Raw genomic sequence first — 24,002 nt, 5'->3', positions numbered from 1 at the left:
ACAGCGATGGGGTGGAGGATCAGGAATATAAGCACACAATCAGCAATCGAGAAGCACAGCGAGGGGGTGGAGGATCAGGAATATAAGCACACAATCAGAGCAATCTAGAAGCACAGCGAGGGGGTGGAGGATCAGGAATATAAGCACACAATCAGAGCAATCTAGAAGCACAGCGAGGGGGTGGAGGATCAGGAATATCAGCACACAATCAGAGCAATCGAGAAGCACAGCGATGGGGTGGAGGATCAGGAATATAAGCACACAGCCAGAGCAATCGAGAAGCACAGCGATGGGGTGGAGGATCAGGAACACACGCACACAATCAGAGTAATCAAGAAGCACAGCGAGGGGGTGGAGGATCAGGAACACACGCACACAATCAGAGTAATCAAGAAGCACAGCGAGGGGGTGGAGGATCAGGAATATAAGCACACAATCAGAGTAATCGAGAAGCACAGCGAGGGGGTGGAGGATCAGGAACACACGCACACAATCAGAGCAATCGAGAAGCACAGCGATGGGGTGGAGGCTCAGGAATACCAGCACACAATCAGAGTAATCTAGAAGCACAGAGGGGGTGGAGGATCAGGAATATCAGCACACAACCAGAGCAATCGAGAAGCACAGCGATGGGGTGGAGGCTCAGGAATATCAGCACACAATCAGAGTAATCTAGAAGCACAGCGAGGGGGTGGAGGATCAGGAATATCAGCACACAACCAGAGCAATCGAGAAGCACAGCGATGGGGTGGAGGCTCAGGAATACCAGCACACAATCAGAGTAATCTAGAAGCACAGAGGGGGTGGAGGATCAGGAATATCAGCACACAATCAGAGCAATCGAGAAGCACACCGTGGGGATGGAGGATCAGGAATATCAGCACACAGCCAGAGCAATCGAGAAGCACAGCGAGGGGGTGGAGGATCAGGAATATCAGCACACAATCAGAGCAATCTAGAAGCACAGCGAGGGGGTGGAGGATCAGGAATATCAGCACACAATCAGAGCAATCTAGAAGCACAGCGAGGGGGTGGAGGATCAGCAATATCAGCACACAATCAGAGCAATCGAGAAGCACAGCGATGGGGTGGAGGCTCAGGAATATAAGCACACAGCCAGAGCAATCGAGAAGCACAGTGAGGGGGTGGAGGATCAGGAACACACGCACACAATCAGAGCAATCGAGAAGCACAGCGATGGGGTGGAGGATCAGGAATATAAGCACACAATCAGCAATCGAGAAGCACAGCGAGGGGGTGGAGGATCAGGAATATAAGCACACAATCAGAGCAATCTAGAAGCACAGCGAGGGGGTGGAGGATCAGCAATATCAGCACACAATCAGAGCAATCGAGAAGCACAGCGATGGGGTGGAGGCTCAGGAATATAAGCACACAGCCAGAGCAATCGAGAAGCACAGTGAGGGGGTGGAGGATCAGGAACACACGCACACAATCAGAGCAATCGAGAAGCACAGCGATGGGGTGGAGGATCAGGAATATAAGCACACAATCAGCAATCGAGAAGCACAGCGATGGGGTGGAGGATCAGGAATATAAGCACACAATCAGCAATCGAGAAGCACAGCGAGGGGGTGGAGGATCAGGAATATAAGCACACAATCAGAGCAATCTAGAAGCACAGCGAGGGGGTGGAGGATCAGGAATATAAGCACACAATCAGAGCAATCTAGAAGCACAGCGAGGGGGTGGAGGATCAGGAATATCAGCACACAATCAGAGCAATCGAGAAGCACAGCGATGGGGTGGAGGATCAGGAATATAAGCACACAGCCAGAGCAATCGAGAAGCACAGCGATGGGGTGGAGGACCAGGAACACACGCACACAATCAGAGTAATCAAGAAGCACAGCGAGGGGGTGGAGGATCAGGAACACACGCACACAATCAGAGTAATCAAGAAGCACAGCGAGGGGGTGGAGGATCAGGAATATAAGCACACAATCAGAGTAATCGAGAAGCACAGCGAGGGGGTGGAGGATCAGGAACACACGCACACAATCAGAGCAATCGAGAAGCACAGCGATGGGGTGGAGGCTCAGGAATACCAGCACACAATCAGAGTAATCTAGAAGCACAGAGGGGGTGGAGGATCAGGAATATCAGCACACAACCAGAGCAATCGAGAAGCACAGCGATGGGGTGGAGGCTCAGGAATATCAGCACACAATCAGAGTAATCTAGAAGCACAGCGAGGGGGTGGAGGATCAGGAATATCAGCACACAACCAGAGCAATCGAGAAGCACAGCGATGGGGTGGAGGCTCAGGAATACCAGCACACAATCAGAGTAATCTAGAAGCACAGAGGGGGTGGAGGATCAGGAATATCAGCACACAATCAGAGCAATCGAGAAGCACACCGTGGGGATGGAGGATCAGGAATATCAGCACACAGCCAGAGCAATCGAGAAGCACAGCGAGGGGGTGGAGGATCAGGAATATCAGCACACAATCAGAGCAATCTAGAAGCACAGCGAGGGGGTGGAGGATCAGGAATATCAGCACACTATCAGAGCAATCTAGAAGCACAGCGAGGGGGTGGAGGATCAGCAATATCAGCACACAATCAGAGCAATCGAGAAGCACAGCGATGGGGTGGAGGCTCAGGAATATAAGCACACAGCCAGAGCAATCGAGAAGCACAGTGAGGGGGTGGAGGATCAGGAACACACGCACACAATCAGAGCAATCGAGAAGCACAGCGATGGGGTGGAGGATCAGGAATATAAGCACACAATCAGCAATCGAGAAGCACAGCGAGGGGGTGGAGGATCAGGAATATAAGCACACAATCAGAGCAATCTAGAAGCACAGCGAGGGGGTGGAGGATCAGCAATATCAGCACACAATCAGAGCAATCGAGAAGCACAGCGATGGGGTGGAGGCTCAGGAATATAAGCACACAGCCAGAGCAATCGAGAAGCACAGTGAGGGGGTGGAGGATCAGGAACACACGCACACAATCAGAGCAATCGAGAAGCACAGCGATGGGGTGGAGGATCAGGAATATAAGCACACAATCAGCAATCGAGAAGCACAGCGATGGGGTGGAGGATCAGGAATATAAGCACACAATCAGCAATCGAGAAGCACAGCGAGGGGGTGGAGGATCAGGAACACACGCACACAATCAGAGCAATCTAGAAGCACAGCGAGGGGGTGGAGGATCAGGAATATCAGCACACAATCAGAGCAGTCTAGAAGCACAGCGAGGGGGTGGAGGATCAGGAATATAAGCACACTACCAGAGCAATCGAGAAGCACAGCGAGGGGGTGGAAGATCAGGAATATCAGCACACTACCAGAGTAATCGAGAAGCACAGCGAGGGGGTGGAGGATCAGGAACACACACACAATCAGAGTAAATCGAGAAGCACAGCAAGGGGGTGGAGGATCAGGAATATCAGCACACAATCAGAGCAATCGAGAAGCACAGCAAGGGGGTGGAGGATCAGGAATATCAGCACACAGCCAGAGTAATCTAGAAGCACAGCGAGGGGGTGGAGGATCAGGAATATCAGCACACAATCAGAGTAATCGAGAAGCACAGCGAGGGGATGGAGGATCAGGAACACACACACAATCAGAGCAATCGAGAAGCACAGCGAGGGGGTGGAGGATCAGGAACACACACACAATCAGAGCAATCGAGAAGCACAGCGAGGGGGTGGAGGATCAGGGATATCAGCACACAACCAGAGCAATCGAGAAGCACAGCGAGGGGGTGGAGGATTAGGAATATCAGCACACAGCCAGAGCAATCGAGAAGCACAGCGAGGGGGTGGAGGATCAGGAATATCAGCACACAATCAGAGCAATCTAGAAGCACAGCGAGGGGGTGGAGAATCAGGAATATCAGCACACAATCAGAGTAATCGAGAAGCACAGCGAGGGGGTGGAGGATCAGCAATATCAGCACACAATCAGAGCAATCGAGAAGCACAGCGATGGGGTGGAGGATCAGGAATATAAGCACACAACCAGAGTAATCGAGAAGCACAGTGAGGGGGTGGAGGCTCAGGAATATAAGCACACAACCAGAGTAATCGAGAAGCACAGTGAGGGGGTGGAGGCTCAGGAACACACGCACACAATCAGAGCAATCGAGAAGCACAGCGATGGGGTGGAGGATCAGGAATATAAGCACACAGCCAGAGCAATCGAGAAGCACAGCGATGGGGTGGAGGATCAGGAACACACGCACACAATCAGAGTAATCAAGAAGCACAGCGAGGGGGTGGAGGATCAGGAATATAAGCACACAATCAGAGTAATCTAGAAGCACAGAGGGGGTGGAGGATCAGGAATATCAGCACACAACCAGAGCAATCGAGAAGCACAGCGATGGGGTGGAGGCTCAGGAATACCAGCACACAATCAGAGTAATCGAGAAGCACAGCGATGGGGTGGAGGCTCAGGAATACCAGCACACAATCAGAGTAATCGAGAAGCACAGCGAGGGGGTGGAGGATCAGGAACACACGCACACAATCAGAGTAATCGAGAAGCACAGCGATGGGGTGGAGGATCAGGAATATCAGCACACAACCAGAGCAATCGAGAAGCACAGTGAGGGGGTGGAGGCTCAGGAATACCAGCACACAATCAGAGTAATCTAGAAGCACAGAGGGGGTGGAGGATCAGGAATATCAGCACACAACCAGAGCAATCGAGAAGCACAGCGATGGGGTGGAGGCTCAGGAATACCAGCACACAATCAGAGTAATCGAGAAGCACAGCGAGGGGGTGGAGGATCAGGAATATCAGCACACAACCAGAGCAATCGAGAAGCACAGTGAGGGGGTGGAGGACCAGGAACACACACACACAACCAGAGCAATCTAGAAGCACAGCGAGGGGATGGAGGATCAGGAATATCAGCACACAATCAGAGTAATCGAGAAGCACAGCGATGGGGTGGAGGATCAGGAATATAAGCACACAGCCAGAGCAATCGAGAAGCACAGTGAGGGGGTGGAGGACCAGGAACACACACACACAACCAGAGCAATCTAGAAGCACAGCGAGGGGATGGAGGATCAGGAATATCAGCACACAATCAGAGCAATCGAGAAGCACAGCGATGGGGTGGAGGATCAGGAATATAAGCACACAGCCAGAGCAATCGAGAAGCACAGCGATGGGGTGGAGGCTCAGGAATACCAGCACACAATCAGAGTAATCGAGAAGCACAGCGATGGGGTGGAGGCTCAGGAATACCAGCACACAATCAGAGTAATCTAGAAGCACAGCGAGGGGGTGGAGGATCAGGAACACACGCACACAACCAGAGCAATCAAGAAGCACACCGTGGGGATGGAGGATCAGGAATATCAGCACACAATCAGAGTAATCTAGAAGCACAGCGAGGGGGTGGAGGATCAGGAATATCAGCACACAACCAGAGCAATCGAGAAGCACAGCGATGGGGTGGAGGCTCAGGAATACCAGCACACAATCAGAGTAATCGAGAAGCACAGCGAGGGGGTGGAGGATCAGGAACACACGCACACAATCAGAGTAATCGAGAAGCACAGCGATGGGGTGGAGGATCAAGAATATCAGCACACAATCAGAGCAATCGAGAAGCACAGCGATGGGGTGGAGGCTCAGGAATATCAGCACACAACCAGAGCAATCGAGAAGCACAGTGAGGGGGTGGAGGCTCAGGAATACCAGCACACAATCAGAGTAATCTAGAAGCACAGAGGGGGTGGAGGATCAGGAATATCAGCACACAACCAGAGCAATCGAGAAGCACAGCACTCCTGTGTCAACATCTGCCACCATGCAAATGCACTTACTGTCATTTAAAACTGTATTATTATGCTCAATAGCTGAAAGGCAATAACAACGTACGCTTACGAACAATAAAACAATGTTATTAAAAAAGCCCTCAGGACACGTAATGACATCTCCTCCTTGACGGCTTCCTGTCCTCCTGTAGGAAGTGTCTTTTTACCTCAACAATACCTGAGCTTCATACACATGGGAGGAGTCATACACAAAAAACACTCATTATCATATAATAAACGTATCCCCCCAACTCTACATGACACGACCATCATGACAGTAAAAATAGACATAATGAAGCCTTCTTACCTTTGTATAAGTTAGTGATCAGCAGATGTGTCAGCTGCACGAAGAGCACAGTGTGTGGTTTTCACTAACTCTACTGTAAAGAATTTTTTTTTTCTATGGGTAAATATCTGGACTTTCTTCCTATGCATCGGGACGTGGGGCATTTGCTAGGAAATTGGGACTGTCCTGACCATATAGGGACCGTATGTCAAAGAGCTTCTTGAAGGATCCCAGGGTGTCGGCTTCAACAACATTACTGGGGAGTTGGTTCCAGACCCTCACAATTCTCTGTGTAAAAAGTGCCTCTTATTTTCTGAAGAGGCACTTTTCTGTTCTGAATGCCCCTTCATCTGATCTCCATTTGTGACCCCTGGTCCTTGTTTCTTTTTTCAGGTTGAAAAAGTCCCCTGGGTCGACATTGTCTATACCTTTTAGGATTCTGAATGCTTGAATCAGATCGTTGCGTAGTCTTCTTTGTTCAAGACTGAATAGATTCAATTCTTTGAGCCTGTCTGCATACGACATGCCTTTTAAACCCCGGAATAATTTTGGTCACTCTTCTTTGCACTCTTCTTAGAGCAGCAATATCCTTTTTTTGACGAGGTGACCAGAACTGAACACAATATTCTAGATGAGGTCTTACTAATGCATTGTAAAGTTTTAACATTACTTCCCTTGATTTAAATTCAACACTATATATCAGAGCATCTTGTTGGCCTTTTTTATAGCTTCCCCACATTGTCTAGATGAAGACATTTCTGAGTCAACATAAACTCCTAGGTCTTTTTCATAGATTCCTTCTTCAATTTCAGTATCTCCCATATGATATTTATAATGCACATTTTATTGCCTGCATGCAGTACCTTACACTTTTCTCTATTAAATGTCATTTGCCATGTGTCTGCCCAGTTCTGATTGCTGTCTAGATCATTTTGAATGCCACTCCTCCTATTTTTGTGTTGTCTGCAAATTTAACATGTTTGCTTAATATACCAGAATCTAAGTCATTAATGTAGATTAGGAATAGTAGAGGACCTAATACTGATCCTTGTGGTACTCCACTGGTTACCTCGCTCCATTTAGAGGTTTCTCCTCTAATCAGTACTTTGTTTTCTACATATTAACCACTCCCTAATCCATGTGCATGCATTTCCTTGAATCCCTACTGCATTCAGTTTGAGAATTAATCTTTTATGCAAGACTTTGTCAAAAGCTTTGTGGAAATCATATGCTTTGCAATTATCTATTGTCGACGTTGCATCCTCAAAAACATCAAGCAGGTTAGTTAGACACGATCTCCCTTTCCTAAAACCATGCTAACTGTCTCCCAAGATACTGTTACCATATAGGCAATTTTCCATTTTGGATCTTATTATAGTTTTCATAAGTTTACATAGTTAGGCTTGGTCTGTAGTTACCTGGTTCGGTTTTGTCTCCCTTTTTGTGGATTGGTATTACGTTTGCAATTTTCCAGTCTGTCGGTACAACCCCTGTGTCAAGAGACTGTTGCATGATCTTGGTTAGTGGTTTGTAAATAACTTCTTTCATTTCTTTGAGTACTATTAGGAGGATTTCATCCGGCACAGGGGATTTGTTTATTTTAAGAGCTCCTAGTCCCTTTAACACGTCTGCCTCTGTTATGCTAAAGTTATTTAAAACTAACTTTGGAAGACTTGTCCCACACACTTTGTATTTGTGCTCTGGGAACGTCAACCTTCTGGAAGCACACAGATGGAGGCATGAATAATAAGATCATCTCGGTACCACTGCAATCATTGTTGGGGGAAAAAAATATGTTTCATACAAAAACAAAACAACTGTAAGCAGAACATGAATCCTACGTAGGTGACAGAATTATTTAATGTTGTACACCACATTGATTCTAACTGTGATGTAGATGTACAGTACTAGTTCATTCTACTCTGTGTTTCAGTTCCCACCTTTCTTCTCATTGCCTTGTATAGCTTGATTTTCATACTGGGGAGATCATAAATTAACTCCAGGTCAAAAAGAGTCTGGAATCTGTCCACGAATTTGTTCTCCTTATCAAACCGGAACCTCATGGTCCAGAAAATGACAGTGTTGTCTTCGCACAAGTGATCAAAGGTAGCAAGAAGTTCCTCCAGGAATGGATGGCTGTACACCACATCCGCAGCCATGATGTAGTGGAAGTGAGTGGAAGATCGGGGGAACTTCTCCTCCAGATCCACCCCCCAGGTGAGCTCCTTCACCACCGGCTCATGCCTGCACCTGCCTCTGGTGTTCCGGGTGAGGTTGTACCGCAGGTTTCCCAGGACCTCGGGCATGTCTGTGGAGAGCACCCTCGCTCCTGCAAAACAACTGGACGTCAGTATGCTGCACAGCAGCCTATTACCCCTGCCAGTGCAGCACTTCTAATGCACTGTGAAAAGTCATTGCTATTTAATGCTGTTCACCAAATCAACCTTCCCACTAACCCAGGGGCTCAATTCCTACTCCTCCTTGTGCTTTCTATGGACACACTGAATTTGTATTTTTTTCACAGTTAAAAAATGCTTATTTTACAGCATTTCATAGGTATTTCAAGATATTTCACGATTAAACATAATATTTATTAAAGCAGAAAAAAGTCACATTCAAAATTACTAATTCACAAATTATTATACAACAAATGTTACTAAATATTAAAATGCTTACCTGATACAGTAAATGCTACATTGTAGAATGCCATTTATAGCCACCTGTTAAAGACTATTTCTATTTTTATAATGAGGGAATTATCAATCAAAATAAAAACATAAATAAATGTCAAAATAACAACAGTCATTTACTGGAAGCAAACTAAACCGGCTGCCAGGTTCCTAAATGTAGTGCAACAGGTAGCGTGTTAGTCAATAAGGCAAGTGTTTGCTGGATTTATTTTCAGCCCATTTCCACCTTCTTATCAGAGCTGTGCCAGAACCAAGCCGGGAAACTTTGGAACTGCAAGATGTCTGAATGTGCAAGGCTGCAGAGTGGCACTGCAATCACAGTGAACACGGTGGCAGAGTGGCACTGTAATCACAGTGAACATGGCTGCAGAGTTGCACTGCAATCACAGTGAACATGGCTGCAGAGTTGCACTGTAATCACAGTGAACATGGCTGCAGAGTTGCACTGTAATCACAGTGAACATGGCTGCAGAGTTGCACTGTAATCACAGTGAACACGGTGGCAGAGTGGCACTGTAATCACAGTGAACACGGTGGCAGAGTGGCACTGTAATCACAGTGAACACGGTGGCAGAGTGGCACTGTAATCACAGTGAACATGGTGGCAGAGTGGCACTGCAATCACAGTGAACATGGCTGCAGAGTGGCACTGCAATCACAGTGAACATGGCTGCAGAGTTGCACTGCAATAACAGTGAACATGGCTGCAGAGTTGCACTGTAATCACAGTGAACACGGCGGCAGAGTGGCACTGCAATCACAGTGAACATGGCTGCAGAGTTGCACTGTAATCACAGTGAACACGGTGGCAGAGTTGCACTGTAATCACAGTGAACACGGTGGCAGAGTGGCACTGCAATCACAGTGAACATGGCTGCAGAGTGGCACTGCAATCACAGTGAACATGGCTGCAGAGTTGCACTGCAATAACAGTGAACATGGCTGCAGAGTTGCACTGTAATCACAGTGAACACGGTGGGAGAGTGGCACTGTAATCACAGTGAACACGGTGGCAGAGTGGCACTGTAATCACAGTGAACACGGTGGCAGAGTGGCACTGCAATCACAGTGAACATGGCTGCAGAGTGGCACTGCAATCACAGTGAACATGGCTGCAGAGTTGCACTGCAATAACAGTGAACACGGTGGCAGAGTGGCACTGTAATCACAGTGAACACGGTGGCAGAGTGGCACTGTAATCACAGTGAACACGGTGGCAGAGTGGCACTGCAATCACAGTGAACACGGTGGCAGAGTGGCACTGCAATCACTTTGGCATTGCTTTGTACTGCTGATCTTGTGAAACACATGCTGAGAAATGGAAGGCACTGCCACAGACTAGACTATTGCGTACAGAAATGTAAAGCATCGTCATAGACTAGACTATTGAGTATAGAGATGTAAAGCACTGTCACGGACTAGACTACTGAGTACAGCAGTACAAAGCAGCAGCAAGCTCGCTCTATCTTTTGCTTGTGGCTGAAATCTCCAGATTTGTTTTTAAATTGACCTTAAAAAAATTAGGACAGCGACAATCTAAAATGGAAATGTTATCCTAATATTTGAAAGTACCTAATACTAAATCAGAAGCCACTTGTACATTTCTCCATGGTGTGTGAAACTACGAATCCACTAGTTACTAGTATGTGTGCCAACAGTTATTATTATTACAAATACAATACATTATATTACTATTACATGCTAAAGAATGAACAAACCTGCAAATCAGCCAACCAATCAATCAGTCAACCATTACACTAGCAAATCAATCAATCAATCAGTCAACCATTACACTAGCAAATCAATCAATCAATCAGTCAACCATTACACTAGCAAATCAATCAACCATTACACTAGCAAATCAATCAATCAATCAGTCAACCAGTACACTAGCAAATCAATCAACCATTACACTAGCAAATCAATCAATCAATCAGTCAACCAGTACACTAGCAAATCAATCAACCATTACACTAGCAAATCAATCAATCAATCAGTCAACCAGTACACTAGCAAATCAATCAACCATTACACTAGCAAATCAATCAATCAATCAACCATTACACTAGCAAATCAATCAATCAACCATTACACTAGCAAATCAATCAATCAATCAACCATTACACTAGCAAATCAATCAATCAATCAATCAGTCAACCATTACACTAGCAAATCAGTCAACCATTACACTAGCAAATCAATCAATCAATCAATCAGTCAACCACTACACTAGCAAATCAATCAATCAATCAGTCAACCATTACACTAGCAAATCAATCAACCATTACACTAGTAAATTAATCAATCAATCAGTCAGTCATTGCACAAGCATATGGAAGTGCACAGCAGAGAAGATGAGTATAATGGTTTCCTTGGCTATAACCTCTAAGCTCTATTGTCCATGGTCATTAAACCAATGCATACATTTACAGCACACAAAAAAACCTTACCTAGAATACTAGTAACTATAGAAACCAGGCCAGTTCCTGCTCCGATTTCAATCAGATTCTTATCAGCGAGATTGTATTTGTCTTGATTGGTTTCTAAGAAGTGGCAGAGAACTAAAGCCTACAGAAACAATAGAAGCAGTGTTATTATTATTATTATTATTATTATTATTATTATTATTATTATTATTATTATTAAACATTAAACATATTAATCTTTACTATTTGATGACTGTTTGCATAGAGGTGCCCTGGGAGTCTTTGGTAAAAGCAAGTACCGGTACTGAATAATCGACATGTTTAATCAGCACGGTAATCCCAGTCTTGTGGCTGGTTTCACTAATATAGGACTGCCTCATGTTTCCTTTGGTAAGGTAGTCCAGGATTACAGCTAATCAGGGTTTTTAAAACCAGCCGTTCATGTGGCCTGCTTAAATCTTCTCTTTTTAGTTCTATTTTTGTTTTTATTTGTAAAATACTTGTCATTTGTAGTTTTTGTAAAAACAAGATTTATTTTTTCTCTCCTTGTTAAAGATATGTTTTTTTCTTGCTTGTGAAGGATGTTTTCTTGTTTGTTAAGGATGTTTTCTCCTTGTTAAAGAGGTGTTTTTTTCTTGCTTGTTAAAGATGTGTTTTTTCTTGCTTGTTAAAGATGTTTTTCTCCTTGTTAAAGATGTGTTTTTTTCTTGCTTGTTAAGGATGTTTTCTCCTTGTTAAAGATGTGTTTCTTCTCCTTGTTAAAGATGTGTTTTTCTTGCTTGTTAAAGATGTGTTTTTCTTGCTTAAAGATGTTTTTCTCCTTGTTAAATATGTGTTTTTTCTCGCTTGTTAAAGATGTGTTTTTTTCTTGCTTGTTAAAGATGTTTTTTCTCCTTGTTAAAGATGTGTTTTTTCTTGCTTGTTAAGGATGTTTTTCTCCTTGTTAAAAATGTGTTTTTTTCTTGCTTGTTAAAGATGTGTTTTTTCTTGCTTGTTAAAGATGTGTTTTTCTTGCTTGTTAAAGATGTTTTTTCTCCTTGTTAAAGATGTGTTTTTTCTTGCTTGTTAAGGATGTTTTTCTCCTTGTTAAAGATGTGTTTTTTTTCCTTGCTTGTTAAAGATGTGTTTTTTCTTGCTTGTTAAAGATGTTTTTCTTGATTGTTAAATATATGTTTTTCTCCTTGTTAAAGATGTGTTTTTATTGCTTGTTAAAGATGTTTCTCATTGTTAGATGCGTTTTTTCTTGCTTGTTAAATATATGTTTTTTCTTGCTTGTTAAGGATGTTTTCTCCTTGTTAAGGATGTGTTTTTTCTTGCTTGTTAAGGATGTTTTCTCCTTGTTAAGGATGTGTTTTTCTCCTTGTAAAGATGTGTTTTTCTTGCTTGTTAGATGTTTTTTCTCCTTGTTAAAGATGTGTTTTTTCTTGCTTGTTAAGGATGTTTTTCTCCTTGTTAAAGATGTGTTTTTTTCCTTGCTTGTTAAAGATGTGTTTTTCTTGCTTGTTAAAGATGTTTTTCTTGCTTGTTAAAGATATGTTTTTCTCCTTGTTAAAGATGTGTTTTTATTGCTTGTTAAGGATGTTTTTCTCCTTGTTAAAAATGTGTTTTTTTCTTGCTTGTTAAAGATGTGTTTTTTCTTGCTTGTTAAAGATGTGTTTTTCTTGCTTGTTAAAGATGTGTTTTTTCTTGCTTGTTAAAGATGTGTTTTTCTTGCTTGTTAAAGATGTTTCTCATTGTTAGATGCGTTTTTTCTTGCTTGTTAAATATATGTTTTTTCTTGCTTGTTAAGGATGTTTTCTCCTTGTTAAAGATGTTTTCTCTTTGTTAAAGATGTGTTTTTTCTTGCTTGTTAAGGATGTTTTTCTCCTTGTTAAGGATGTGTTTTTACTCCTTGTTAAAGATGTGTTTTTCTTGCTTGTTAAAGATGTCTTTCTCCTTGTTAAAGATGTGTTTTTTTCTTGCTTGTTAAAGATGTGTTTTTTCTTGCTTGTTAAGGATGTTTTTCTCCTTGTTAAAGATGTGGTTTTTCTCCTTGTTAAAAATGTGTTTTTTCTTGCTTGTTAAGGATGTTTTTCTCCTTGTTAAGATGTGTTTTTTTTCCTTGCTTGTTAAAGATGTGTTTTTTTCTTGCTTGTTAAAGAAGTTTTTCGTGCTTATTAAAGATGTTTTTCTCCTTGTTAAATATGTGTTTTTTCTCGCTTGTTAAATATGTGTTTTTTCTTGCTTGTTAAAGATGTGTTTTTTCTTGCTTATTAAAGATGTTTTTCTCCTTGTTAAATATGTGTTTTTTCTTGCTTGTTAAGGATGTTTTTCTCCTTGTTATAGATGTGTTTTTTTCTTGCTTGTTAAAGATGTGTTTTTTCTTGCTTGTTAAGGATGTTTTTCTCCTTGTTAAAAATGTGTTTTTTCTTGCTTGTTAAAGGTGTTTTTCTCCTTGTTAAAGATGTGGGTTTTTCTTGCTTGTTAAGGATGTTTTTTCTCCTTGTTAAGGATGTGTTTTTTCTCCTTGTTAAAGATGTGTTTTTCTTGCTTGTTAAAGATGTCTTTCTCCTTGTTAAAGATGTGTTTTTTTCTTGCTTGTTAAGGATGTTTTTCTCCTTGTTAAAGATGTGGTTTTTCTCCTTGTTAAAAATGTGTTTTTTCTTGCTTGTTAAGGATGTTTTTCTCCTTGTTAAGATGTGTTTTTTTCTTGCTTGTTAAAGATGTGTTTTTTCTTGCTTGTTAAAGATGTTTCTTCTTGCTTGTTAAAGATGTTTTTCTCCTTGTTAAAGATGTGTTTTTTCTTGCTTGTTAAGGATGTTTTTCTCCTTGTTAAAGATGTGTTTTTTCTTGCTTGTTAAAGATGTTTTTTCTCCTTGTTAAAAATGTGTTTTTTTCTTGCTTGTTAAAGATGTGTTTTTTCTTGCTTGTTAAAGATGTTTTTTCTCCTTGTTAAAAATGTGTTTTTTTCTTGCTTGTTAAAGATGTTTTTCTCCTTGTTAAAAATGTGTTTTTTCTTGCTTGTTAAGGATGTTTTTCTCCTTGTAAAAGATGTGTTTTTCTTGCTTGTTAAGGATGTTTTTCTCCTTGTTACAGATGTGTTTTGTTCTTGCTTGTTAAGGATGTTTTTCTCCTTGATAAAGATGTGTTTTTTTAAAGATGAGTTTTTTCTTGCTTGTTAAAGGTGTTTTTTATTGCTTGTTAAATGTTTTTTCTCCTTGTTAAAGATGTGTTTTTCTCCTTGTTAAAGATGTGTTTTTCTCCTTGTTAAAGATGTGTTTTTTTCCTTGCTTGTTAAATATGTTTTTCTCCTTGTTAAGGATGTTTTTCTTCTTGTTAAAGATGTGTTTTTATTGCTTGTTAAAGATGTGTTTTTTCTTGCTTGTTAAATATATTTTCCTCCTTGTTAAAGATGTGTTTTTTTTCCTCCTTGTTAAAGCTGTGTTTTTTGTGTGGCACTTTAAGAACCCCCAGGTCACCAGTATTACTCTCATAGCCAAAGAGCATGTACACCTCTGATTATATTCTGTATATATTAGTTTGTAAGTGGCAGTTTAAAGCCACAGTGTTCCTTCATTCTTGCCTGCTGCTTCATCTGAATCCAACTGCAATGAATCCCAGCTGCTTCACACTGTCACTGGAGAGTCACACCGTCCAGTGCCAGAATTCATTTCTCAATGTTATCTCAGAAATAATTCAGTCATGTCATGTGCCTGCAGTGGTTTCTTTGTTAATCAAGCAAGATACATGTTTCATCATGCATTAACAGGGTGAAAACTATCTTTAAAACTTCATAGGATACAAATTCTCCTTTGAGAGGCAGACCTACCGATGGCCAGACAACAGCCCCATAGAACTCAGTGGATTCTTTGATTTTGATCTCGCAGTCAGCAAAGTAATACCGTTCCCAGACTGCAGTAGTGATGAGAGGGGGAGGGGCACGTCTCTTCATGATTGCAGCAACCAGTTCTTTATCTTGACAGGTTTCTAAAAAGTGAAACTAAACCATTCACAATCACATTCTTTAGATTCAATATTCAACACTCCTATTTTGTATTCATAATGCAGGCCAAGCGCATTCTTTTAAAATACCACAATGTTGCCAGGGAGAGGTGCAAATGATATTCAATGAATATTAATGAATACATTTAGATTACTGTGAAAGCAGTCGAGACATTGAGAAAGACTTCCTGTCGGAATATGTGCCATTGACTTCTTCTAGTGAGTTTCTTCTAGTAAATGTAGCTCTAGAATGTGTTAAATAGTTCTGGATGATAAGAAATGGTCTCTCACAAAGACTGCACAGAATTGAATTATCAGTGTGAATGCCTGACTCGCATGTGATGGACGACCTCTTTTTACGGTACAACTTTTGCAAGGAGGAACTTTGACCAGTTAATAACAATACAACGGTATTACCCTGGATACAATTTAGCAGCTCACAGAATTACCAGCAATGGTGCATCAATATGCCACCACATAAGCACAGTGAGTTGGCTCCTAACATTTTGATGGTACACACCGTTTTACTGAGTGCTCATTGTAGCTGCATGCCCGGTGTGCTTTGTGCTCCTTGTACAGCACCATTGCTTTACTTCTGGGGTTAGCCTGCAATTGCCAGAAAATGTGATCTGTAAACCCACCGGGCAAGGGGCTCATGTCACTTGTGCAAGAGAACATCATTCTCTTGGGGGGCCAAACGGGGGGTGTTACAGACCATGCTGTTAGGGTTAGGGGGTTTCAAGGTTAGGGTTAGGGTCAAGGGGTTGCAGACCGTGCTGTTAGGGTTAGGGGGTTGCAGACCGTGCTGTTAGGGTTAGGGGGTTGCAGACCGTGCTGTTAGGTCTAGGGGGTTACAGACCGTGCTGTTAGGGTTAGGGGGTTGCAGACCGTGCTGTTAGGTCTAGGGGGTTACAGACCGTGCTGTTAGGGTCAGGGGGTTGCAGACCGTGCTGTTAGGGTCAGGGGGTTGCAGACCGTGCTGTTAGGGTTAAGGGGTTGCAGACCGTGCTGTTAGGGTTAAGGGGTTGCAGACCGTGCTGTTAGGGTTAGGGGGTTGCAGACCGTGCTGTTAGGGTCAGGGGGTTGCAGACCGTGCTGTTAGGGTCAAGGGGTTGCAGACCGTGCTGTTAGGGTCAAGGGGTTGCAGACCGTGCTGTTAGGGTCAGGGGGTTGCAGACCGTGCTGTTAGGGTTAGGGGGTTACAGACCATGCTGCTGGGGTGGCATTGACATTGGGGATCGTCATGTTTACTGTATTTAGAAGGGAAGAGAAGTAGCGGCGACTCAAATTTTAATATTTCATGTTGCAATAAATTAAATGGTTTGACCAATCAGTGTCAAATCTTCTGGTCTAGAAGATGTAATAAATACAAAATAGAAGTACTGTGATAAAAAATAACTTCTATAAAAGGTGAAATATTACAGTAACACTTGTAGTACAAGTCAAAAACAATGCTGCAGGAAAAGAATGGAAAATAAAAAGCAGTTGACTTTACTCACCTTCCTCATTGTGACTGATGAAAGGATTTTACTCACCTTCCTCACTCTGTGACTCTGATGAAAGGCCATCACCTAAATCCGACAGAGACAAGTCCATCCCAGAATCCTGTGAGGCCTGCCAAGTAGACACGATGTCCAGAATTGAACACGTTCCCTCTGCAGAGAAACACACTGGGATTGGAGCACTATGTCCAGAATTGAACATGTTCCCTCTGTATAGAAATGCACTGGGATTAGAGCACGATGTCCAGAATTGAACACGTTCCCTCTGTATGAAAATGTAGGCTGCTGTGGTCAAGTTAGGGTTTTGGAATAACATTAAAATGGGAGGCTGCAAAGATGTTTAACTGTAACCTTAACAAATGAGATGCTGGATTTGCACAGATAAGACTGGATCTCTTGTGCATAGACTTTGTTCTTGCAAGACTTTGGGCATCTTGGACTCATATACTTATTCATACTTCCATAAAATGAAATCAAGTCCCCTGTATTAGTATTATTAGAGCTGACATTTAATCTGAATCTATCAAAAGCTAAATACAAAAAATCAAAGCTTTTTAATGGCAAAAAAGTACATTTTTGTTGCACTGAAGACACCCCATCTATTGGACAGGTGAATCATTTTATGGATTATAAATATCAAAATATTACATATATAAATATCAAAAGGTGCACATTGTTTAGTGGAACACCATTACTGTACAGTTTAAAAATAGATGGTGGCCTCATCTTTTGCATTTTGTTACAAATATGTATAATTGAAATATATTTTATATGTGTAACTCTTCGTAGTCAAAATGAAAGTCAAAGCAGTGTTTCAGAATTGCATTTAATACAGACGGTATTAACTTCCTCTTCCAATAGAGAAAAAATACACTCTCAATTATTACGTGTTCAGCAATTTGTTTTGTTTAGTTTAGTGGATTCCAAAAATAATCATAAAAAAGGTGTCTCATGTTCCGTTTCTAAGAGGCGGTGTTTGCATTACTGCCGACGTTTTAACAGGACAGAATTCACAACTTTGTTAGTAAGGAGGGAACCAATGGAATACAACACCATACAACAGATTATTCACACAATTAAAATAAGCCTTTGTCTTGCCAAACTTCCAGTTGTAAATGCCTGACATACCTTCGTGTGTGCTGTTGCTTTGCTTTGCTCTGCTCTGGCTCCTTGGTAAATGAATGCCTTCGTGTGTGCTGTTGCTTTGCTTTGCTCTGCTCTGGCTCCTTGGTAAATGAATGCCTTCGTGTGTGCTGTTGCTTTGCTTTGCTCTGCTCTGGCTCCTTGGTAAATGAATGCCTTCGTGTGTGCTGTTGCTTTGCTTTGCTCTGACTCCTTGGTAAATGAATGCCTTTGTGTGTGCTGTTGCTTTGCTTTGCTCTGGCTCCTTGGTAAATGAATACCTTCGTGTGTGCTGTTGCTTTGCTTTGCTTTGCTCTGCTCTGGCTCCTTGGTAAATTAATACCTTTGTGTGTGCTGTTGCTTTGCTCTGGCTCCTTGGTAAATGAATGCCTTCGTGTGTGCTGTTGCTTTGCTTTGCTTTGCTTTGCTCTGGCTCCTTGGTAAATGGGTTTTGCAGGAGATTTATTCAGTGCCTTTCAGGCTGACAGACCCCAGTGCTGACTAAGACCAAGAGCACTAGAGGGACGGCCGCAGTTAACTGATCTCAACAGCTGCGCTCTGACATATCCAGGTCACAGTAACTACCAGATTACTTACAGCTTGGTACTATCCTATAAAACACATGGAAAGACAGCAGGTAACAACAGTATATGCACATTAACATACCACTCATCAAGCAATGGATTCACACCTTAAGAATGGGCACCAGGGATATGCTGATATGCTAGCAACAGAAACAGTAATGCAGTATACAGAATATAGTTACAATGTTTCATTAAATCAATCAGAATATTAAAATACAGTAAAAAACAATCACCGTGTTAACCTGAAACTCAACCATTTACACTGTGCCCTGTGACTTCAAACAGGATGATCTCAAACATTGCTCTTGTGAGCTTCAAACAGGGTGATCTCAAACATTTCTCATGTGAGCTTCAAACAGGGTGATCTCAAACATTTCTCATGTGAGCTTCCCCACGCAGCCTGCCCTGCTGGGACAATCCTCAATGACAGTTCAGTCTCCAGGTCTATCAGATCCTTGACCTCTCTTTGTGTCATGGTTAGACATGATCAAACTCTTCTTCTCTTTCTCGCTCTGGTGCTTTTGTTAGCTTTGCCCTTTTGGTTTTCAAACACGGATTTGGCAGTGACCATCGCCCCCTTGTTGCCCCCATCGCTCTCCTCACTGGAGCTGCTGCTGTTCTTCCATTCTTTAGGGGTGACGGCGAGCGATTCCCATTTCTGAGCTGCTCTGGTCTGGGATGTGGGCAGCCCCGGTTTCATTGCCTCTGCCTCCCTCACAGAGACCTCTTCCCCTGAAGACACCCCCTGCTGGACTGCACCTGAAAAGCCCAGGAAGCCTCCTCCACTCAAGGGGATCTCCGGCTGCTTCCTGTCCTTGTTCTGTGACTGGGGTCTGGGTGATTTTGAGGCCACTGCTGCTTTCTTCCCTTTCCCCGGAGCCTGGCTCCCCTCCTCCAGGACGAGCGTCTCGTCCTCCTCCTCCTCTCGCTGCTTCCTCTTCATGCAGGACACAGCTCTGCGCAGACGCTGGCTCTTCATGGCCTGCCTCTCATGCTGCTCCAGTCTAAAGAATGAATCAATCCGCAGCTGGGTCTAAAACAAAGCAAACAAAAACAACAACAGGTACCACATAGATCGTGTCGGTTTTTAGAGACAGGGTCATCCAAATGAACTGCTTTCATTGTTTTAATGCATTTTAAATTTACACTGGAGATTCCTGCATTGGACATTTAGAATAATTCTGTAGTACTGCGCTTGAAACATGGCTAGGTATTGTTGGGTGACATCTTAAAGCAGGTCTGATGAAATATTTACAGTTCAGAAGTGTCAATACCAGTGCATGAGAGGCACTGCAGTTCAGATGTGTCAATACCAGTGACGAGAAGCACTGCAGTTCAGAAGTGTCAATACCAGTGCATGAGAGGCACTGCAGTTCAGAAGTGTCAATACCAGTGCATGAGAGGCACTGCAGTTCAGAAGTGTCAATACCAGTGCATGAGAGGCACTGCAGTTCAGAAGTGTCAATACCAGTGCATGAGAAGCACTGCAGTTCAGAAGTGTCAATACCAGTGTGTGAGAGGCACTGCAGTTCAGATGTGTCAATACCAGTGACGAGAAGCACTGCAGTTCAGAAGTGTCAATACCAGTGTATGAGAGGCACTGCAGTTCAGAAGTGTCAATACCAGTGTATGAGAGGCACTGCACTTCAAAAGTGTCAATACCAGTGCATGAGAGGCACTGCAGTTCAGAAGTGTCAATACCAGTGCATGAGAGGCACTGCAGTTCAGAAGTGTCAATACCAGTGCATGAGAAGCACTGCAGTTCAGAAGTGTCAATACCAGTGCATGAGAAGCACTGCAGTTCAGAAGTGTCAATACCAGTGTGTGAGAGGCACTGCAGTTCAGATGTGTCAATACCAGTGACGAGAAGCACTGCAGTTCAGAAGTGTCAATACCAGTGAATGAGAAGCACTGCAGTTCAGAAGTGTCAATACCAGTGAATGAGAAGCACTGCAGTTCAGAAGTGTCAATACCAGTGCATGAGAAGCACTGCAGTTCAGAAGTGTCAATACCAGTGTATGAGAGGCACTGCAGTTCAGATGTGTCAATACCAGTGACGAGAAGCACTGCAGATCAGATGTGTCAATACCAGTGCATGAGAAGCACTGCAGTTCAGATGTGTCAATACCAGTGACGAGAAGCACTGCAGTTCAGATGTGTCAATACCAGTGACGAGAAGCACTGCAGTTCAGAAGTGTCAATACCAGTGAATGAGAAGCACTGCAGTTCAGAAGTGTCAATACCAGTGAATGAGAAGCACTGCAGTTCAGAAGTGTCAATACCAGTGTATGAGAGGCACTGCAGTTCAGATGTGTCAATACCAGTGACGAGAAGCACTGCAGTTCAGAAGTGTCAATACCAGTGAATGAGAAGCACTGCAGTTCAGAAGTGTCAATACCAGTGCATGAGAAGCACTGCAGTTCAGAAGTGTCAATACCAGTGACGAGAAGCACTGCAGTTCAGAAGTGTCAATACCAGTGACGAGAAGCACTGCAGTTCAGAAGTGTCAATACCAGTGACGAGAAGCACTGCAGTTCAGAAGTGTCAATACCAGTGACGAGAAGCACTGCAGTTCAGAAGTGTCAATACCAGTGACGAGAAGCACTGCAGTTCAGAAGTGTCAATACCAGTGACGAGAAGCACTGCAGTTCAGAAGTGTCAATACCAGTGCATGAGAGGCACTGCAGTTCAGAAGTGTCAATACCAGTGCATGAGAGGCACTGCAGTTCAGAAGTGTCAATACCAGTGCATGAGAAGCACTGCAGTTCAGAAGTGTCAATACCAGTGCATGAGAAGCACTGCAGTTCAGAAGTGTCAATACCAGTGCATGAGAAGCACTGCAGTTCAGAAGTGTCAATACCCGTGTATGAGAGGCACTGCAGTTCAGATGTGTCAATACCAGTGACGAGAAGCACTGCAGTTCAGAAGTGTCAATACCAGTGTATGAGAGGCACTGCAGTTCAGAAGTGTCAATACCAGTGCATGAGAAGCACTGCAGTTCAGATGTGTCAATACCAGTGCATGAGAGGCACTGCAGTTCAGAAGTGTCAATACCAGTGCATGAGAAGCACTGCAGTTCAGAGGTGTCAATACCAGTGCATGAGAAGCACTGCAGTTCAGAAGTGTCAATACCAGTGCATGAGAAGCACTGCAGTTCAGAAGTGTCAATACCAGTGACGAGAAGCACTGCAGTTCAGATGTGTCAATACCAGTGCATGAGAAGCACTGCAGTTCAGATGTGTCAATACCAGTGACGAGAAGCACTGCAGTTCAGAAGTGTCAATACCAGTGACGAGAAGCACTGCAGTTCAGAAGTGTCAATACCAGTGCATGAGAGGCACTGCAGTTCAGAAGTGTCAATACCAGTGCATGAGAGGCACTGCAGTTCAGAAGTGTCTACCAGTGCATGAGAAGCACTGCAGTTCAGAAGTGTCAATACCAGTGCATGAGAAGCACTGCAGTTCAGAAGTGTCAATACCAGTGCATGAGAAGCACTGCAGTTCAGAAGTGTCAATACCAGTGCATGAGAAGCACTGCAGTTCAGAAGTGTCAATACCAGTGCATGAGAAGCACTGCAGTTCAGAAGTGTCAATACCAGTGCATGAGAAGCACTGCAGTTCAGAAGTGTCAATACCAGTGCATGAGAGGCACTGCAGTTCAGAAGTGTCAATACCAGTGATGAGAAGCAAGTTCAGAAATAAGCTGTTTTAAGCTACAGATGTTTAGTCCCCTTGGTGACCAGTTCATTTAGGCTTACTTGTATATCCTAAAAACGACGTATATCCACCACGTCTGTGGTGACGTTACCTGAAGCACTAGAAGTTTTATGGCAAGAGAATTGTGGTTTTCAAATAAAGTCTGCACAACAAAAAGATCAATAGCAGAACAACAAAGGACTTCTGGGAATGTGTATTCATTATACCTTTACAAATCGACAGTGCTCGTGCAGTGAAATACAACAGTGAAATGTCACTATATATAACTGCCACTTACCTGCTGGGCATTCAGCTGCTTCATTACTGGCAAGAGAAGTTCATCTGTTTTTCTTCCATTCCAGCCAAAGCGACTTCCACAGAATGTGGAAAAGGTCAAGGATAGTTCAACACAACTATTCTGTTTTTATTGCTGAAATGAAACCTTTTTAAAATAATTTTAAAAAGTCAACTTTGGCCTGACTATAGTCATTTCATATCTTTAAACACTCAGGGCTATTCTCTACAGTCATCTCTATTCTCTATAGTCAACAATCAGACTGTTTACATGAAGCCAACAATCAGACTGTTTACATGAACATATGAATTCCGATATTTTTCAGAATATATAGTTTTCTGAAAAGTAATTCTGATATCAAAAAGTACAGCGTGACAAGCACATGTTTTGAAGGATATTCTTTGATCTCCTCCAGATTGGGTCGTCCCCAGAAGAAGCCGCCCTGGGAGTCGTCCACCACTGGCTGCAGGTAGGCCTCTGATACTGCAGGGCAGGGAAAGCCGGGCTGCAGCTGCACGCTCCGCAGCGTCCGCTTCACTTTGCTGTCGTTGGGGTTCGGCCTCATCTTCTTATTCTTCTGAGCTTCTGTCCACCAGTCACTGAATTCAAAAAGTGAAACTGACTTTCTAGCTGTCTTGGAAAAAACAAATCGAATCCTGTTCCCTTCCCTTCATAGTGTGAATAACAACCGACACGGGAAAGAGGTAATTTACCAATAACCTGAACAAGAGTATCACAGTACTTGTAATTAAATCACAGCCACTTTACCGAAGAATGGCGGGCTGTATGATAAAGGCCAATATTCACCCCATTACACCTTGAGGCCTGCTGGTTATACCCAAGCAAAAGTGCACCACACTCGGAGAGAGCTCTTTTAGCTTCATGGCCCCAACTCTCTGCCAGCTTTAGTGCGTACAGCTCTCACAATCGCTCGCTTCAGATCAACTCTCAAGACCCACTTGTTCTCTCTTGCTTTTAATGCTGTTTAAATTGCTATTTCAGGTTTTTTTTATTTTTTACTCTGTATGATTCTGCTTGACACGCGCATCCACAATGTTTACAATTCACATCCTAGCCTTTAATGTATTATGCCTATACTTATTGTTTTTTTTAATGTTGTATTTAATGTACTATGCCCTGTATTTCATGTATTATGCATTGTTCCTCACTATCTTGTAAAACGCTTTGTGATGGTGGTCCACTATGAAAGGCGCTGCTATATATTATAAATACTGATTGATATTGATTGAAAATCAGCTTGCATCTTATCTATACAAATCTGAGACTCCTATACTGTATTATAATCGTCAATCAGGAAGATTATAAAAACTTACCGGAACTTAACGAGAGGCTCCATTCCAGGTCCTGGGAATTCATTTAAAATCTCCATTCCAGTCACATACCCCACCCCAGGAACACCCTCTGTATAATCACTACCCAGCAAATAGGCCAGATTGATGAGTTTACTTCGGTCTAACCCTAAAGGACAGACAAAAAAGAGATGCAGAGATGAACTGAGCTCCTTGCTAAGTCACATGGGGGTGAACACACTGTATTACTGCATGTTTGGGTTGGCTGTGTGGTCCAGTGGTTAAAGAAAAGGG

At 43.0% G+C, this 24,002-nt stretch overlaps 2 protein-coding genes across 5 annotated transcripts in view; both read right to left on the bottom strand.

Moving 5' to 3' along the window:
• Window positions 1-7,704: 7,704 nt before the first annotated feature.
• On the bottom strand, window positions 7,705-17,935 carry mettl21e (methyltransferase like 21e). Of its 2 annotated transcripts, XM_034010976.3 has the most exons (5): window positions 17,831-17,935; window positions 16,736-16,855; window positions 15,028-15,185; window positions 11,244-11,361; window positions 7,706-8,432 (listed from the first exon to the last, which is right to left on the bottom strand). In XM_034010976.3, the coding sequence occupies exons 2-5, from the start codon at window positions 16,794-16,796 to the stop codon at window positions 8,011-8,013; spliced, it is 759 nt and encodes a 252-aa protein (XP_033866867.1). In that variant the 5' UTR covers window positions 16,797-16,855; window positions 17,831-17,935; the 3' UTR covers window positions 7,706-8,010. The 2 variants fall into 2 exon arrangements, with proteins under 2 accessions (XP_058885483.1, XP_033866867.1); XM_059029500.1 differs by lacking the exon at window positions 17,831-17,935 and having other exon boundaries at window positions 7,705-8,432; window positions 15,028-15,806; window positions 16,736-16,841.
• The window catches only part of ercc5 (excision repair cross-complementation group 5), a 41,550-nt gene continuing 35,058 nt past the window's right edge, over window positions 17,511-24,002 (bottom strand). For all 3 annotated transcript variants that reach the window (XM_059029497.1, XM_059029496.1, XM_059029495.1), the window contains 4 exons: window positions 23,733-23,877; window positions 22,797-22,997; window positions 22,402-22,486; window positions 17,511-19,441 (listed from right to left, as the gene is read on the bottom strand). In XM_059029497.1, coding sequence (XP_058885480.1) covers window positions 18,896-19,441; window positions 22,402-22,486; window positions 22,797-22,997; window positions 23,733-23,877 — 977 coding nt within the window. In that variant the 3' untranslated portion in view covers window positions 17,511-18,895. The remainder of the gene's footprint in view (window positions 19,442-22,401; window positions 22,487-22,796; window positions 22,998-23,732; window positions 23,878-24,002) is intronic.

The sequence above is a fragment of the Acipenser ruthenus genome, chromosome 8 (genome assembly GCF_902713425.1).
Source record: "Acipenser ruthenus chromosome 8, fAciRut3.2 maternal haplotype, whole genome shotgun sequence".
NCBI classification, from domain to species: domain Eukaryota; kingdom Metazoa; phylum Chordata; class Actinopteri; order Acipenseriformes; family Acipenseridae; genus Acipenser; species Acipenser ruthenus.
The sequence above is the reverse complement of the archived record's forward strand: the minus strand, read 5'-3'. Positions and strand labels throughout refer to the sequence as shown.

Excerpts from the sequence above, each read along its gene's own strand:
- mettl21e (XM_034010976.3), bottom strand. The coding sequence starts at position 16,796 with ATGGACTTGTCTCTGTCGGATTTAGGTGATGGCCTTTCATCAGAGTCA. Across the intron at positions 15,186-16,735 it reads AGAGTCACAGAGTGAGGAAG|AAACCTGTCAAGATAAAGAA; the intron begins GTGAGTAAAATC and ends TTCACTTTTTAG. Across the intron at positions 8,433-11,243 it reads TATAGTTACTAGTATTCTAG|GAGCGAGGGTGCTCTCCACA; the intron begins GTAAGGTTTTTT and ends GTTGTTTTGCAG.